This window comes from Trachypithecus francoisi, unplaced genomic scaffold (genome assembly GCF_009764315.1).
Source record: "Trachypithecus francoisi isolate TF-2019V2 unplaced genomic scaffold, Tfra_2.0 Lachesis_group4, whole genome shotgun sequence".
NCBI classification, from domain to species: domain Eukaryota; kingdom Metazoa; phylum Chordata; class Mammalia; order Primates; family Cercopithecidae; genus Trachypithecus; species Trachypithecus francoisi.
Window position 1 is genome coordinate 16,028,266 of NW_022681469.1, and position 18,481 is coordinate 16,046,746.

The 18,481-nt window shown below is 53.5% G+C and overlaps 1 protein-coding gene across 2 annotated transcripts; it reads right to left on the reverse strand.

Annotated features, from left to right (window-relative positions):
- Positions 1 to 7: 7 nt before the first annotated feature.
- Positions 8 to 18,322, reverse strand: EPHB6 (EPH receptor B6). 2 transcript variants are annotated; one of them, XM_033192577.1, is made up of 19 exons: positions 17,194 to 18,322; positions 11,434 to 11,576; positions 9,783 to 9,866; positions 9,300 to 9,501; positions 8,932 to 8,996; positions 7,890 to 8,661; positions 7,006 to 7,161; positions 6,320 to 6,676; positions 6,031 to 6,155; positions 5,647 to 5,809; positions 3,364 to 3,478; positions 3,038 to 3,090; positions 2,740 to 2,859; positions 2,361 to 2,608; positions 1,954 to 2,127; positions 1,142 to 1,291; positions 711 to 904; positions 437 to 592; positions 8 to 325 (listed from the first exon to the last, which is right to left on the reverse strand). In XM_033192577.1, the coding sequence occupies exons 4-19, from the start codon at positions 9,397 to 9,399 to the stop codon at positions 217 to 219; spliced, it is 3,057 nt and encodes a 1,018-aa protein (XP_033048468.1). In that variant the 5' UTR covers positions 9,400 to 9,501; positions 9,783 to 9,866; positions 11,434 to 11,576; positions 17,194 to 18,322; the 3' UTR covers positions 8 to 216. The 2 variants fall into 2 exon arrangements, with proteins under 2 accessions (XP_033048468.1, XP_033048469.1); XM_033192578.1 differs by lacking the exon at positions 11,434 to 11,576.
- Between the last annotated feature and the right edge of the window lie 159 nt (positions 18,323 to 18,481).

Sequence of the window (18,481 nt, forward strand, 5' to 3'; positions counted from 1 at the left end):
ACCGAACTTGCAAATTCCCTTCTTTCCCTTAATGAGGAGGGGGCTGGTAGAGAGGCGGAGGACCAGGGAATGCAGCCATCGGGAGGGTTGGGTTTGCTGTGGGGCAGCTCTCACTGAGGCCGTTGGACCCCGGCTCACGTCCCACATGCCCCTTCTTGGACCAGTGTCCAGGGCTGAGTCATGGGCATCGTCATTTCCTGGCACGCTGCTGTGGCCTCAGACCTCCACTGAGCCCTGCTGCCTCAGATGTTGCTGAAGGAGCTGGAGGTGGTGCAGCAGCTTCTTCTGGTGGCCAGCCAGGGTGATGCCCAGGGCAGGCAGGTCTCTGGTTGGGAGGGAGGAGATCAATTCTAGGCCAGCTTCTCCGAGATCCCCAGCACGACCCCTAATCAGCGACCCAGAGCATTCACCCCCCACCCCACCACTCCCTGCTTACTCCAGGCTGAGCTGAGCCACATCACTGAAGGTACAGAGGCCAAACTTGGAGAAGTTGTCCTGGTAGCACTCCAGTCCAATGGCTGAAAGCCAGGCCTGGGGTGAGTCCAGACAAGGAAAGTCCAGGGCCACAGGGGTCAGAAGGGCCTGGGAAGGCCTAAGAGGGGAGGGGCAAGTAGGGTCAAGGTCTCTTCATCTTAGCCCCTCTCCTCAGTTTTCTTTAGGTTTTATCTACCCTCCCTGGCTTTCCCAGACTCTAGCCCCAAGCTCCAGACCTTTCCCCTGGGTCTCCGCCAGCCTGCAGAGTATCCGGCTTGCGGATCATCTTATCAAATGCAGCCACCAGCTGGTCAAAATGAGGCCGCCGGGCACGATCCTTCTGCCAAGTGTCCAACATAAGTAGATGTAATCCAGGAGGACAGCCTGGAGGTGGGGGCAGCCGGAACTCCTGCTCTATTGCATTTAGTACCTGGGGGTCAGAGGAAGACTATGATGATGGGAAGTTTTGTTAGTAAAGGGGAGTACTTTGTTGGGTAAGAGAGTGGGCTGGAATCTGGTGGAACATGAGGAGAAGGAACTCAAATATATGGAATCCAAGAGCCATGAGATCTTAGAATACAAATGGAGTAGAGAATGGAGGTCCTAGAATGTTCCAACCAGGGAGGGATGGGGGTGGGAAATCAGCAGTGTCTAGGTCGGTGCTTACCTCCTGTTCACTCATGTCCCAGTAAGGCCGTTCTCCATAACTCATCACTTCCCACATGAGTATCCCAAAGCTCCAGACATCACTGGATGCTGTATGCTTTCCATGTGCAATGACCTCTGGGGCTGCCCAGCGAAGCAAACAACTTGGGCCCTGAGGGGTAAAGTCAAAAGCAAATAGTAATAATCATAGCAATAGTCACGTTTATTGAGCAACTACTATGTGCTCAGATATGTCAAGGGTTTTACATCAAGCATCTCATTTAATCATCATAACAACCCTCTAAGGTGGATGATATCATCTCCATTTCACAGAAGCAGAAGCAATAGTCATGTTTATTGAGCAACTACTATGTGCTCAGATATGTTAAGGATTTTACATCAAGCATTTCATTTAATCCTCATAACAACCCTCCAAGGTGGATGATATTATCTCCATTTCACAGAAGCAGAAGGTGAGGCTTAGAGAAAGTGAACTTGTCCAAGGTCACAGAGCCAGAGAGGAGAGTGTTCAGAATTTGTATCCAGCTGTGCTGACTCTGGAGTCTCTGTAATCTCCACAGTGGGGGAAGGACAAGGGGTAGTTCTAGACTGTTGCAGGTCTCTTCCCCTCCCTCATTCCCTTTCTTTGTCTGGGTCCCTGAGGTCACCTAGGCTTTCATCTCCCCCATCACACAGGAGAGCCTCTCTCCTTTCAGGGACTATGACATCCCAGCTGAGGTGCCCACCCCGGATTCCGGCTCACCACCTCCCCACCCAGCACCTGCTGGGGCATGCCACAGGCCCCAGGCTGTGCCCCCAAGGCTGTGCTCTCACCTGAGGACTGTGGCCAAGACGGGCCACCTTGCACACCAAGTGGCTATTTACCAGCACGCTGTGGGCAGAGAGTGAGCGATGGACGAAGGCAAAGCTGGACAGGTACTGCATGGCAGCAGCCACTCCCCGCTGCATGGCCACCAGCTGCAGGCTGCTGAACTGGCCCTCCCGCTGCTGAGGGGCAGGGGCAGGGGGCAGAGGTCAGTGACTGGAGACGGGGAGACCTCGTCATACTGCACAGCAGATAACAGCATGAGAGGGGGAGGGTGTGGAATCAGAAAATGGCCTGGGAAGGAAGGACAGAGACCATGGAAGGTGGGGTGGTAAGAAGCAAAGATACAGGACCCTGTCTCCTGGAAGCTTTCCTGGACCCCAGGACCCTCCTCCTTCACCCAGGCTGAACTGACCCTGAGGAAGCTGTCCAGGGGGCCAAGCTCCATGAACTCCGTCAACACCATGAGGGGTCGGCTCTTGGTGACCACACCCTCCAGCCGCAGGATGTTGGGGTGCTGGAACTGACCCAGCACCGCAGCCCGGCCCAGGAAGGTCATCTGCAGGCTTTCGGCGCCCCCAGCCCACAGGGCCTGGATGGCCACAGTCTGCTCCCTCCGTCCCCGTGGCTGCAGGCGGCCCCGGCGCACTTCACCAAAAGAGCCTGGGAGAATAGGTGTAGGTTGGGGTGGGGATCGAGGCTCACAGCGTCCGGCTATGTTTGGATGGGACTCTGGCCAGGGGAGGCCACAAGGGAGCCCCGTCGCTCTGATCCCTGCCTTGCCCCTGCTGTACCTGTCCCAATGACCTCCTCAATCTTGATATAGGCAGGCTCGATCTCCCGGGCAAGTTCTCGGATGGCCTGGCAGGGGTCCTCGTAGGCGGAGGGGTCCATGTAATACTTCACCCCAAGTCCTGGGGGAGTGTGGAGTATGTTATGAGTGTGTTGTGCAAGGCAGGGCTGGCCACACACCCCAGACATGCCCACTTACCTCCAGAAGATTGTGCCAATCTTGCGGGGATCCAGCCTTCCCTGCCATGTGCCCCACCCGTGTGTTCCCCAGCCCCACCCATTTCTTCTCCTCATCCCCACCTGGGCTGCTGTATTGCTGCAGCTGCTCCGTGTAGCCAGTCCCACGCCGCTTCCTGAGGGACAAAACGGTGACCGGGGATGACACTCCCATTTCCACCCCCTTGCTGCCCCCTTGTCACCCTCACAGACTGCTCTTTAGTCGGTCTGTGGAGTGGGACACCAGTCTGGCCCTCCTGCCCACCTCCACGTGGGGCCCAATGCAGGGGCTGGCTGATGGGAGGAGCACCCGTGTGGGTTTCTGCTGGGGGCTCCAGACTTGGCAGGACTTGAGGTTTGGCTGTGGAGTTAATGGTGCTGGGCAGAGTTGGGCAGGGGTGGGGACTCACCGCTGGAAGATGACTGCCAGCACGGTGATGGCTGCTAGCAGGAGGAAGGCCAAGGCCCCCAGGATGGAGCCAATCACCAAGGAGAGTCTCTCTGGAAGCTGGGAGGACAGCTCCCCTGGGGAACCAGCCGACAGGGTCACAGGTGGGCCAGGTCCCTCATAGGTGCTTGTTCATGTACCCAGGCATGCACACACACCACAGGCACACACAACACGCATGCACATGCCGCAAACCTCCCACATCCACACACAAGCACACACAACACACACACACACGCCCACAGCCCTCCCACATCCACACACAGGCACACACAACACACACACACATGCCCACAGCCCTCCCACATCCACACACAGGCACACACAACACACACAACACACACTCACACACGCCCACAGCCCTCCCACATCCACACACAGGCACACACAACACACACACCCCCACAGCCCTCCCACATCCACACACAGGCACACAACACACACACACACACAAACCCACAGCCCTCCCACATCCACACACAGGCACACACAACACACACACCCCCACAGCCCTCCCACATCCACACACAGGCACACAACACACACACACACCCACAGCCCTCCCACATCCACACACAGGCACACACAACACACACACACACCCACAGCCCTCCCACATCCACCACACAGGCACACACAACACACACACACGCCCACAGCCTCCCACATCCACACACAGGCACACACAACACACACACACGCCCACAGCCCTCCCACATCCACACACAGGCACACACAACACACACACACGCCCACAGCCCTCCCACATCCACACACAGGCACACACAACACACACACACAGCCCTCCCACATCCACACACAGGCACACACAACACACACACACACGCCCACAGCCCTCCCACATCCACACACAGGCACACACAACACACACACACACACAAACCCTCCCACATCCACTCACAGGCACACACACACACACACGCCCACAGCCCTCCCACATCCACACACAGGCACACACAACACACACACATGCCCACAGCCCTCCCACGTCCACACACAGGCACACACAACACACACACATACACGCCCACAGCCCTCCCACATCCACGCACAGGCACACACAACACACATACACACCCACAGCCCTCCCACATCCACACACAGGCACACACAACACACACACACACACACGGCCACAGCCCTCCCACATCCACACACAGGCACACACAACACACACACACGCCCACAGCCCTCCCACATCCACACACAGGCACACACAACACACACCCACAGCCCTCCCACATCCACACACAGGCACACACAACACACACACACGCCCACAGCCCTCCCACGTCCACACACAGGCACACACAACATACACACATACACGCCCACAGCCCTCCCACATCCACACACAGGCACACACAACACACACACACACCCACAGCCCTCCCACATCCACACACAGGCACACACAACACACACACACACCTACAGCCCTCCCACATCCACACACAGGCACACACAACACACACACACATGCCCACAGCCTTCCCACATCCACACACAGGCACACACAACACACACGGCCACAGCCCTCCCACATCCACACACAGGGACACACACAACACACACATGCCCACAGCCCTCCCACATCCACACACAGGCACACACAACACACACAACACACACTCACACACGCCCACAGCCCTCCCACATCCACACACAGGCACACACAACACACACACACCCCCACAGTCCTCCCACATCCACACACAGGCACACACAACACACACACACGCCCACAGCCTTCCCACATCCACACACAGGCACACACAACACACACGCCCACAGCCCTCCCACATCCACACACAGGCACACACAACACACACACACGCCCACAGCCCTCCCACATCCACACACAGGCACACACAACACACACACACGCCCACAGCCCTCCCACATCCACACACAGGCACACAGGCACACACAACACACACACACACGCCCACAGCCCTCCCACATCCACACACAGGCACACACAACACACACACACCCCCACAGCCCTCCCACATCCACACATAGCATGCATACATACCCCTACAACTCCCCACCTACCCGAGTAGCCCCTAGGTCAGCTGCTGAGCAAAAGGCACTCTCCTTTCCCACAGAACTTCTGGTTGGAAAGCACTGGGCCAGGGTTCAAGGCCGGACAGTCCCTGGGCCTCTCCTCACTACCCACTTGGGCCTTTACCTGCCCATCTGGCCCCCCACCCCCACTCACCTTGAGGAAGCGTCTGGAAATAGACTTTGCCCCCGTAGGGGCCGTGGCCGGCAGCAGTCCGGGCCCGCACCTGGAAACCATAGATGTGGCCAGGGCTCAGCTGTGTCACGGTGGCAGTGTTGGTCTCGCTGGTCAGGGTGAAGGAGTGGGATTCGTCTTCTGCCTGGGGGTAACAGCCACTCACTCCCTGCCTGGCCCCCTCTTGCCCCTGCTTCTGCCCCTAAGGCCCCCAGACAATCTCCCTGGTTGACAGGGCTCTCAGACACATGCCCAGTGCTGAAGGCTTCTGGGCATCTCTCCTTGCCCATTCAGCCTCTGGCCCCCACCGTGGGGACTGTGAGCTCCTGCCGGCCCTGCTGTGGACCCCCCACTCCTCCTGCGCACCTGGTCATAGTAGCGGAGCTGATAGTCCAGGATGTTACCATTGGTCTGGTCGGGCTGCGGCCAGGACACTGTGATGCTGTTGGATGCCCGGCTCACCTGGTGTACCACAGGGACTGCAGAGGGCACTAGAGTGCAAAAGGAAAATTATTAGGGGAATAGGAGTCACTGGGAGCAGGGTCAGCCTTGAGGGGAGGGCGGCAGGGGTGGACCAGGCTGGAGATCAGGAGTAGGGAAGGGGGCTCAAAGGAGCAGAGGCAGGGAATCCCAAAGGCCAAGGAAAAGGGCTCACCTTCATGGCTGGTGCTGACATTGATAGCTGCAGCCTGAGGAGGGTCAGGGCTGAGCTCAGACACCCCATTGACAGCCTGCACCTCCAAGATGTAGGGTACATGTGCTCGGAGGCCCCCCACTAACACTCGACTCTCAGTCAGGCCTCTCTGGCGAGGGTCAAAGTGGACCTCATCCCTGCAGCGGCGACAAGTGCCCCCACCACCGCTGGCAGGCTCCTGGTGGCCTTCACACTCCTTGCACACGACGTTGAAGAGCAGGTCCCCTCGACCCCCCAGCTCCCGAGGCAGGCGCCAGTGTAGCATGAGTGCTGAGCCTTGCACCTCAAACCAAAGCTCCTGGGGAGCCGATGGAGGACCTGGGGGGCCGGAAGATGTGGCAGTCCAAGGGCCAAGAGGGCAGGAGTCATGGGGGTGATTGAGGAAGGAAGGAGCCAGGGCAGGGTGGGTGGCCCAGAGGGGAGGAGACAAAAGAGCATGGGTGGTGGTAGCCCAGAAAGGCAGGATGTGGGCCCAGGGGAGGATGGGTCAGGGAGAGAAAGGGGTGGGGACAGGGAGGGGAGGAAGCCAAGAAAATGGGAAAAACAAGTCACTCCAAATGCAAAGATCCCCCAGTGTTGCCTGCTCCCCCAACTTCTGGCCCCTCTCCCAGTCTCTTTCCCATTGCAGGGCTGGGTGAGGAACTCACCAGTACAGGGGGCCTCTGGTGGGTCGGAACTGGCCCGGTAGAAGCCCTCCAGGCAGGGGCAAATGGGAGCTGCTGGATTGGGAGCGTGGCTGCGGGCAGGGCATGGTGAGCAGGGAACGTTCCCAGCAGAAGCCTTATAGAGCCCCCGTGGGCAGGCTGAGGAGGCAGAGAGGAGAGTGGGGGCGTCACACTCGCTCTGTCCACCCACCCTGAGCTCCCAACACACAGCAGGCAGTTATCCTCGCAGCCTTCTCTTCCCCAGAGCTGGTTCTCCTTTTCTTCCAAGACTGAACCCCACCCTGTCTTCCCTCAGGCAGAGATTTCCTCTGCCATTTGCTGGGACAGAATTGCATTTCCATGGATGGAGAAAGTGAGGTGCCGTGGGGGCTACAGACAGGCCCAGTGCCAGATGTGGGTGTTCCTGGCTTATTGCATAAGCTCCCTCTGCGGAGGCCTGCTGCTGCAGTCATTCTCCCTAGCTGCCATCCACTGCCTTCCTCTACCTGCGTCCCTGTCACCTGGCCCTGCGAGGCAGGGACCCTCCCAACAGAAGGGCGAATGGGAACCAAAGGACTCCATTCCATAGTAACCCTGGAGCTGGAGCTAAACTCCTTTTGGTCTCCATCACTTCTCAGGCTTGGAGACTTAGGAGAAGGCAATTGCCGTGAAAGGCTCCAGAAGATTCCAGAAATTTCAGATGACTGGGTGATAGCAAGGCTGAGTGCTTTAAGAAATAAAATTAGGGAAAATAGGGGTCCTTTCCTAAGATGGCTTATTCCTGACCTTTTGCAGATGAAATGAATTTTGGGGTGTTCAGAAGAGGAGCCCAAAGGCTGCGGGTGGGTGGGAGGTGTCAGGCAAGTGCAAGAGGAGTAGGGTCTCACCTTGGCAGGCCTTGTCTCCTCGTGCTGGTTGGTGTCCAGGCTGGCACAGGCAGCCCCCGACAGCTACCATCCACTTGCCCTCCCCGTTGCAGTGCAGCCTCGGGGGGCTGCCTCCTGCCTGGCCCCCTACTCCATCCTCCTCTGGCTCTGCATGAGCCACACAGGTGCCCACAGCTGCCACCAGGGAGGCCCCCCCAGCCCCACTGGCCTGCGTCTCTGGAAAGGAGGCAAAGGATCGGAGCACGGCAGGGCAGGTGTAGGAGAAGAGCCTGACAGCTACCAGGGCCAGGCAGGCCCCCGTGTCCTGGAAGGCCACGTAGAAGCCACGTTGGGTGAGAGGCCCAAAGCTCCGCTCTTTGACGTTCAGCTGCAGTCCAGCCCGCTGCCCAGCCCCGTGGGGTCCCACAGCCCACGCTGCAGAGGAAGAGGAGGAGGAGGAGGAGGGAAAGCTCTCGTCTGCTGCAATGGTGTCCACCTTGGTCCAGCGTTTGAGATGCCAGGAGGAAACGCTGTCGAGGCTGTCGGGCTCCTCAGCCTGGCGGTAGTAAAGGGTGAAGGTCTCCCGGCAGGTGCCGCCGCTCACGCCCAGGCTGGAGCACGCCCGCACAGAGAAGTGGAGTCGAATGTGTGCCCTCTGGGCCCCGCGCCGCTCCACAAAGTGTGTCTGCAACCAATTGTCCTGCCCGGTGCCTGGAGGGGCCCCTGCCACATGACATGCCTCAAAGGTCCGAGTCAGTCGTCGCTGGTCGTCCAGAACACTCACCTCATCCCACTGCAGGAAGGGGCAGGAGAAGCTTTAGGGGCTCCCGACTTAAGCAAGGCTAGGTAGAGGGTATAGGGAAGGGGACATATCTATTCCACTGGGACTGAAGATTAATGACAAGCAAAGCAGATAGGGGATATCTTGAAATCTTGGTGCTCTAGAGAGAGGGATCCTTTTCCCATAATCCTCACCCAGGGTTTCCTTCATGAATTCCACTCTTCAGGGAACAGGGAGGGGCAGGGACAAGGGAATCAGGTTCAGAATGAGAGTGGCACTCACCCCCCCTGGTGGGTAGGTGAGCCAGCCAATCTCAGATGTCTCTCCGGTGGTGTCCAGCAATACCTCTGCCCAGAAATAAGAGGGGCACACAGTGGCCAAGCCTCCAGCCAGCACTGCCAGCCCGTACTCTATTCCCACCGGGAACAAAAGAATGCCCCGCCCGGGCCCATGTCTTTGCCAGCAGGAGCACAGCTGTCCATCAGGGTCCTTTCTCTGACAAATCTGATGTGGGTATTCATTATCCTCACCATGCCTTTCCATTGATTGATGTCTTCACTCTTATCTACCTTTTCTGAATCTTTCCCACTTCCCCTTTGCACTGGGTCTCTATGGCAGGTCGGGTTTCTCCTGTCTCCCCTCCCTCTTACCTTCCAGAGCCAGAACTGAAGACACCAGGAGCAGCACCCATAGGCTACAAACCATGCCCACCACTCTGTTCACTAACTGAGCAGCCCCTTCAGTAGCCATGGGGCATCTTCAGGGCGTCCACCATCGCCCCAGCCACCACCCTGCTCCTGGGTGGGGCTGCAGCTTTGGCAAGACTCTCAGCGTGTACAGCTAAGCGTGTTCCTGAGGAGACACACAAGACCAGAAGAGGCAGACGGGAAGAAAGTGTTTCTTCATATACAGCCCAGGCTCCAAAAGTTGTGTCTCCTCCTACAGCTCTCAAATCGCCCCAGCACCCACCATGGGCCAGAAGCCAGGTTGCGTACTGCCTCTCCTGAGCCCGTGCAAATTTGGCCATCTTGGAGTGTTCATGCCTACTCCCTGTGTGACCCTGTCTCTGTGTTCATTTCTCACAGCTCTCCCTCCTAGAAGTGGAGCAGAGGGTGTTTCTGGGTCAATCTTACCTTTTTTTTTTTTTTTTCTTCCTGTAAGGGGTTATTCCAGTTCTTTCTCTTCATTTACTCTCCTCCCTTCCTCCAACAGCCACCCTGTATTGGAAGTTAGAAGATTTTCATTAAAGGCAGCTGGTTAAGAAGCTGCTCCATCCTATGGACACATGAATTGAATCCTCACAACACCGCCCAACCCCCGATGGACCTGGATGCTCTAGAAATTTCAGAGGGGCAGTGAAGCAGTGAAGCGGCAGGGACACAGGAAGATGGCTGTGGGGTATGATGGGAGGGAGGGACCAGAATAAATGCAGAAAGAACACAGGCATGAAGATTCACTCTGATAAATGAGACAGTGCAGGGAGGGGCAGAGCGAAGGAGGTCTGGCATACACTCTGTGAACAAAGATCCTCGCGCCCCAAGGGGTGCATGTTTTCCTAGAGCTTACAGAAGAATAACCCTATGGCTTTAACATACGAAAAGATGCTTCTTGTTTGCTCACATTTAAAGGAAATCATGTTAACACCACAGCAACAGGCCATTTGTTACAGAAGGAATATTTGTGCCCTCACCCCCATTCATATGTTGAAATCCTAACTCCCAAGGTGATGGTATTAGGAGGTGGGGCCTTTGGGAGGTAATTAGGTCATGAGGGTGGAGCCCTCACTAATCATGAGACTAGTGCCCGGATGAAAGAGACCCCAAAGGGCTTTCTCACCCTTTCTCTGCCATTCAAGGACACAACAAAGAAGAGCGCAGTCTGAAACCTAGAAGAGAGGCTTCGCCAGGTGACCATGCTGGCACCCTGACCTTGGACTTCCCAGCATCCAGACTGTGAGAAAGATGTTTCTATTGTGTATAAGCTACTTGGTCTATTGCACTTTGTTATGGTAGCCACAGTTGCCTAAGACACCATTTTTAGCATGTTGGAGAAGGTACGGGAAATAGGTTCTCTTGTACATACTCTGCTTGAGTCCAAATTGGAATATTCTCTTGGGAGGACAATTGGGTAATATCTTCCTAGCAGCTACACTGTAAGAATGTGTCCTTCAGGTACTGTACACGTGTGTGGGTTTGCGCAGATGTTTGAACAAAGACATTAATTGTAAATTGTTTATAAGAGAAAAGGCTGTAAACTAACTGTCCATCAATTGGAAGATGGTTAAAAATTATGGTACATCCTTAGAAAGAAATGTGGGCAACTGTTTATGCACTGATATGAAAATTGTTTCCAAGTGAAAGTGGGACAGTGGAGAACAGTGCAAAGTAAGCTCTCCTTTGTTAAGAAGGATATATACACATACATATGTATGGAAGGATATCTATGGAAGAGCATCCAAAACCTGTGAAAAAGGCAAAGGAAGTGGACTGAGACCCAGCGCGAGAGAGGCTTACTTTCATTGTATTCTCTTTAATTGCATCCGTTTAAATTTTTGCATTCTTAAACTCTTGCATGTGTATTATTATTTCAACTAAATCATTAATTAAAATTTTATTTAAAACTATAGGATAATAACTGTTTAGTAAAGTTAATCAAAATAGTGCTCATACCCTCATAATGCCTTCTCAGAACAGTGTTGTAAGCTACCTCTTATATAAAACCCTCCTGTGCCTTCAGAAGGCACACCACTAAGCTCACGAGCAAATGAACGGAAGGAATAGCTACCTCCAGTGTCACAGTGAAGACAAACAGGCTTGGCACCTCCTTTGCTTGTTGATCTAGAGATTGGGGGTTCTCTATCTCTCCTCGTGTCTGAGTCTCAGAAGTCTGTGAATTGGGTGGACTAGAGCACTATAATCCCTTTATTTCTGTGAAGAAAAAAAAGAGACATGTTGCCCAGATTGCTCAAAAGACATAGAACTGAGAGGAAAAAATAAAAAAAGTCAATTAGAAGTTGTGATTTGTTTTTCCTGGATATATATGGCCTTGGGCTTGTTGAAAACTATCATAAAACTAAAATCAAACTATGAAACTTTAATTGTGACAAATATGAAAATCGTAATTTGATTCCTACTAATTTTTTTCTGGTACTGTGGGCTGTGCTCCCCATGAAGTTATCATGGAGAGACACCATTTCTACATACGTGTGGGCTGATGTAGAGTAGGCACCTGCCAACTGGCCCCTGAAACTCACCTTTTATACATCTTTAACCCTATTTGTGAAATAGAGAGTTCAATTTACAGCCTATGGAGACAAGGAGCATTTCCATATAGCAAACTACTCTTAAGTAATGTTCTTTGCAAAAATGTCTGAAATGCTACTAAGGTCCTTCACAGATGAAATAAATGCTTTGGAGAGGAACGGGGAGATCATGAAGTAAAAAGTATGCATAGCTATTAAATTCTGTAGCCTTGGCACCATCACCAATGGCTGTTTAATAAATATCCTAAAGTAATTTATGTTGTAAGTGCATCCCTCTAAATGCTCAATGGCTTAATTTGGAGATGTGCTTGACACACTGAAGCAAACCAGAGTCACGGAGTCCTAAGAAATACTGTTAACAGGGAAAGAAAACGCCAGCAGCAGGTTTTTAAACAATGAAGGCTATTTTACCATTTGCCCAGAAGTTATTCTTTAAAATAGTCTCTTTCTTTCACTCAGAACATGGATGGATACTGTAATCTGTACAGAGAAGAAATAGTAAGCCCTGTGTCTTCTCAAGCTTACAACTAGACAAATAATCATGAAGAAAGAACAATAAATATTTTGGAAATATTTCAATGAATTATTCTGAAAGACAGCCAAGCATGATAGAAAAGATGTGCTGCAGATAATATCAGCTGTCCAATATGGAACACTCTGGAAGATGAAGAGCAAGATATTTGCTTTGATGACCCGAACTACAAGGAACACAGTCACTTGTGGTTGCAATAGGGCGTGCTTGCATAGCCTTAGCATGCCTCGTAATGACAACACGAAGCTGGCCTCCCTCCCGAAGATCCAGAAAAGAGCAAAAGCAATTATGAAACATGCATGTTAAGGCCGCTCAGCTTCTGCCATCGGGAAACAGCATAAAGCAAAGAAGAAAATGGAGACACTGCCTGTGGATGGCCACTTCAGCAATTTTTTGAAATTTTACTAAGAACAAAGATAGTCATCAAAAAGAAATGGTTGAGGATCTTAAAGTACCCAGTAGGATACTTCTAATGTTTGATGAGGACCTCTTTTAGATTCAGATCCAGAAGACTGAAGGTTATAAATACATTTTTTCAGAAAAAAAAATTGTTGCTGAGTCAGACTAGGAAGTTAGGTGAGTTCTTGCTTATCGAACAAACCAGATAAATTCAAGACTTTTCATTTTAATATATAAAAAGAATATGGGTGTGTCCCTGTCGCAGGAATCCAAATAAAGAAAAAGGAAGCTTTATTAAGATATGGAATAAATTGCTGTCAGCAAATTCATACCACTGCAGATTCTTTTGAAGCCAATTTCAAAGGCAGAAACATAAGTGACAAGAACACGGCTGCTCCACATGCCTGGAATGCTAAGTAAGCAGGACTCAGAACTTGATTTTTCAAAGTGTCTTCAATGGTTGTGGGCATGGAGCATCTTCTGCATTTGGTCCAGAAGAGCATCCCAGGAACAGGCCAGTACATCTCTCCTGCCACAGAGATGGGAAGCAGCCTCTGCAAGTAGAGGCCCCTTGCTCCTCTCTCACAGCCTGCTTGAGAGTCCTCTCTCCTCCAACTTACAACAGGAACTGGTCAGTATTTAGAAACTCTCTAACACAAGAATGTGCAAAAGAACCTATCTCCTTTAGAAAAACATTCACATTTCAGATGTGTATAAGGTTTTAAAAATATAAAACCAGAAGCAGCAGAAATGTGAATATAAAATAGCGGTGGAGAAAATGAGACTGATTAGACAAAGTTTCAGGTAACAAAAATTTCAGTCTATGACTTAATAATATTTTCTCAGCTTCTTTTATAGATATATCACTTAATATCTTTTTGATACAGTGGAGACAATAGATCCACAAACCTGCTACATCTCTTTGGTTTACAAAAATAAGACCGTTTCTTAGGTATCAAGGTTGTGTTTTGTTTTCAGAAACTGGCAAAAATTAAAGATGTGTGGAGTCATAGCTTACAAGGCATAGCTTACGAGTTATGTTGCTATAAAAATGAAAGATTTCATTTTGGGAGGCCGAGGCGAGTGGATCACAAGGTCAGGAGATCGAGATCATCCTGGCTAACATGGTGAAACTCCGTCTCTACTAAAAATACAAAAAAAGAAAAAAAATTAGCCGGGTGTGGTGGCGGGCGCCTGTAGTCCCAGTTGCTGGGGAGGCTGAGGCAGGAGAATGGTGTGAACCCAGGAGGCGGAGGTTGCAGTGAGCTGAGATCACGCCACTGCACTCCCGCCTGGGTGACAGAGTGAGACTCTGTCTCAAAGAAAAGAAAAGAAAGATTTAAAAGTAAATTACATTAGTAAATAGGTAAGAATTTTAAAAATTAACCGTGCTCCAATTAAATGCTAAATATGATACTTTCATGAGCAAATCAAGCTTACTTAATATAGTTTATGTACCTCAAGCCACAAAGTGAATTTTTAAAGATTAAATAATATAAGCCAAATAAGCTTGGAGGAAGGTAGGCAGAAGACATATTAGGCCATTAAAATGGGTTACTGTGGGAGGTAGAAATGAAGGATTGTAGGTGTGGGCAATAATTTTGTCTTATACATAATTCAATTATTTTTCTTGTTACAGTAAGCATACCTTATTTTTATAATTAATGTAAAATCTCATAATTAAAATCTAAACAAAAAAATTTGTAAAATCTAGACAAATAAGCATATGTTTACATTTTATGCACTCCCCATACCCTTTTCCTTCTATGTTTCAAAATATTCAGAAATGTTCATCTATGAGAAGAAGGTAGAGGTGGAGATACAGTAGGAGCTGAGAATGAATGAGTGAAATAATGCCAACAAGAAAAGCAAAATAATTGTTATCTCTGGCTAGTCTTTAAGCTTCTCTCCTAAGAAATTCAAACTGTCCCGCTGCTGACATCATGCATGCTTCTCTTCGACGATGTCAAGCAAAGGGATGAGGCTATGAAGGGACAGAGGGGAACCCAGGGGACTTTCCACTGGGAACACACAGTAAAGGGCATGGCCCCAAAGCGAGCACAGACAGGAACAATTTAGTGAGACAAAGCAGGCTGCAGAGTCCAGTAGGGGCAGAACAGTCTTGACGGCAAAGGGGCTCGAGGTTTTATGTCTGGTGTGGTTGCTGGGCTGGTCCTTACACCTGTGAGCCACCAAGCCTGTGTGGGAGGGGTCAGTACCACAGGCCCTATCCCCCATCCTGTTTCACAGCTGTTAAACGCCCAGGAAATTCCAGTATAATCCTTGCTCAGTTTAATGCTGAAGCCTCTATCCTTTAATCTCCACCTTGGAGATCTCTTCGTGCTCTGGCCTCCTGCCTTGAGAAGGATCCCATCATCAGGCTTTATGGAGGCATCCAGGACAGACAGTGAGGAGGTGGCTGTCCTCCGGCTCTTCTATCCCCTGCTTCCCTGGCTGGAGAAGCCAATTTGGAGATTACCTAGCAGAGGACAGTCCTGTGTCCCTGGAGGCCTCCAGCCCCTTAGAATGTACCCCAGAGCACTGTGACTCAGACAAATGTGCCTCCCACTCCCAGGCTGTGGAGCTGGGGGAGGCTTTTAAGATGCAGGCAGTGTCTAGGTCTAGCCAGACAGCCACTTAGAATGAGCCACTCTGTGCACTGACGGGGACATGCGTGGCTCTGGAAAAGAGCATAAGGGAGGGTGTTGGGGCAGGAGGCAAATGTGCCTGAGAGATGAGTAAGTGGAAGGTTGTGGAAGAAAGCCCCTGAGTGCCAGGAGTAGCACCTGCGTCAGCAGTGCCTGGAGATGTGTCTACCTGGCGGAGTGTGTAAGGAAATGTGTATGAGGTGAGGTGGGCGGGAGCAGATGCCGTCTGTGTAGAGGGGGTTGTTGCTTTCCTGTGGCAGAAGATGCACATCAGTGCTGGTTCCGGAGTGGTTCCATGGGCTCTTCTTCCTCACCTTGGGCCCCTGCTCTACCCCCAGTCTGCCTGTGAGTTGCTCTTGGCCCCAGGTGATGCTTCTGCAGAAACACCTGGGGATGGGGGGGGATGGGGCGGGGTATGGGTAAAGAAAGGGAAACCTGAGGCTTCTCAAACCCTCCAGAACCTGCCACCCTCCTTCACCTAGAGTGGGGAGTGGGGTGGGAACTCAGGGTCTAAGGCCCAGGCTCAGGACTGGGTGATAGCAGAACAGCCGTCCCAGAAGGAGGATCCTGCCTTTCCCATGCTCAGCCCATCCCAGCCTGTTGCTCCCCAGCATTCTGGTAACTCAGCGTCATTGCCAGCCATCTTCTTGCACCCTGAATGGAGTAACAGACTCCGAACAAGACCACCTTCTGAGGCCACCAGGTAAGTACGTAGGCACCCCCACCTTAATCTTCCTTTGAGAAAAAAGGCCCATTGCCCTGAAAAGCGAAGGGGCCCCACTGAGCAGCACTCAGAAGCCTCAATGCTCCAATGCTTCATTACTTGGACAGCTTCTGTGGTCTACTAACAGCCCCACACAGCTCCCTCCCACTAGTCTCTCAGCTCAGGACCAGCATCTTCCCTCCTGGAGCCTCAGTCAAGTTCCCCCCGCGGGTGGAGGACCTGGGTTAACTGATTGGGAACAGGCCCAGCCGCTCCGATCCATGGGCACTGCCAGGGACATTACAACATTGCTATGCTGGGTCCATGCCAGCTCCCCCAGGGATGGGAGGAGAGAGAGTGCCAGACGGCCAAGATCGGTGGGTGGGGGTGTGGGGCAAGCAGGGCCAAGCACCCAGATGGAGGGAGCAGAGTGAGGGTGGAGCTGGGGCAGGAGCACGCAATAGACTTTGATTGCATGTTGGGGGTGATGGCTGGGCAGCAGGAACCAAGCATTCCTTCCACCTCCAAGGCTTAACTGTGGTCATGGGGCTGGGGGTGGGGAGCAGGAGTCAGGTGTGTGGTCAGCCTCCTGACTCCTCCCAGCTCCAAGGGGATTGGAGTGATGCCACTGGAGTCAGAGGGGTGGCAATCCTGTTCCAAGCTTGGAGCTTAGTCTCTGCGAGGACCCTCCCAGATTAGGACTCCCAAGCCAGAGCCAGAGGACAATGTTTGGGAACGCAACTGGGGGTCCTAACAGCAAGGGTAACGGGGTGTCAATGATGCCTGGTCAGAGTGGAGTGAGGGGGGGAGCAGCCAGGTTGACCGTTTCCTCACCCTTCATGAACCCCACACTGGCCTTGAGGAAGGATCCTCAGTACTCCCTCAGGAAGCCACCTAGGTGCTGGGGAGCCCCTCTACTCTTGCAAATCTTAATTCATCTGTCCCCAGGCATACTGTCCCCGAATCCCACAACCCCGTCTGCTAACCCCCGCGGGCTCACCTTCCCGTTGGCCGCAATCTCTGGAGGTCTGCGCCCCCCGAGGCCTCGCAGGGCAGCGGGGCTCCTCGAGTTCGCACGGTGCCACCCGCGTCTTCTCCAGTCCGGGGACCCCGTTGCACCCGGCCCAAGTCTGTTCGGCTCCGCGAGTCCCTGGGATTCCGGGGTGGACCTGAGGCCGGCGGCAGGGGCTGCTCCAGAGGTGGGGCACCCGGAGACCCTGGGGGCCCGCGTCGCGATCGCCGTCGCCCAGCTGGGTCCCGGGTCCCGCCGCCCGCTGCTCTAGAGCCGCGGCTGAAGCGAGCGCAGCCCGGCCCGCCCCCTCCTCGTCGCCTCCCAGGCCGGCCCGGCCCGCCCCTTCAGCTCCTTTGGCCGCCTTCCCGCTCCCCTCTTCCGGGGAGCCGAGCCCGCCCTCCCGGCCTAGGCGATGAGTGCGCGGCGCCCGCTCCTCCGCCCAGGCGCGCGGGGGAGACGCGGGGCGCGCCCGGGGCCCCGCCTGTGCGCCGGGAAGGGGGCGGCCTCCTCCCGCGGGTCTCGGCCAGGAGGATCGCACGCGTGGGGCGCCTGCAGGAAGTGGGAAGGGAAGAGGCTGTCTGTAAAGTCCCCGGGCTCAGGCTCGGGCTCGGGTCGGACACCCGCTGAGCGAAGCGCAACTGGCGGATCGTAGCAGTTCGGGGCAGGGCAGAGCCCCGCACACACCCCCTCGCGCCTCCCTCCTCTTCGGCTTTAATTCTAGGAACTAAAACAGTGGGGCACCTACTCAGCTTTGAACTAAGGTGGGCGTGAGCTGAGCAAGAGAGAAGGAAGGAAAAGCAGGGGGTGGAGGGAAAGACAAACTGAGAAATCTGGGAGAGTACTGGCGGTGGTGGGGGGAGCCCAGGCAGCGGGAGAGGGGGGCGTCTGGGTATGAACGCGTCGCTGTGCTAGCCTGGAACTCTTCTCTCTTTTCGTGTCTGAATCTTGGTCAACGTTGGGGCTTCTGAGTCGAACCTCCCTTCATCCACCCTCCCCAAGGGGCAGGGCAGTCGGGTTGAAAAGGGGAAGTGCTGCTGTGCGCCTGGCTCTGACATGGCTTGGGCAAGTCGCTGCACCTCTGGGTGCCTCCTCCCTCCCCCGCGCTCCGGAGAGAACCTCCCTGCGGTGAGGAGGGGCGGTGCAGGGTGCTCTCAGCTGGCGCCTGGAGGCAGGGTTGAGGAACCGAGGGGGCGCCACGAGGAAAAATGTTTCCGCCCACCTCTAACCCCTTCTCTAGCCGAGGACGGGTATTTGGGGTCTATTGTTTGGGTCCTAC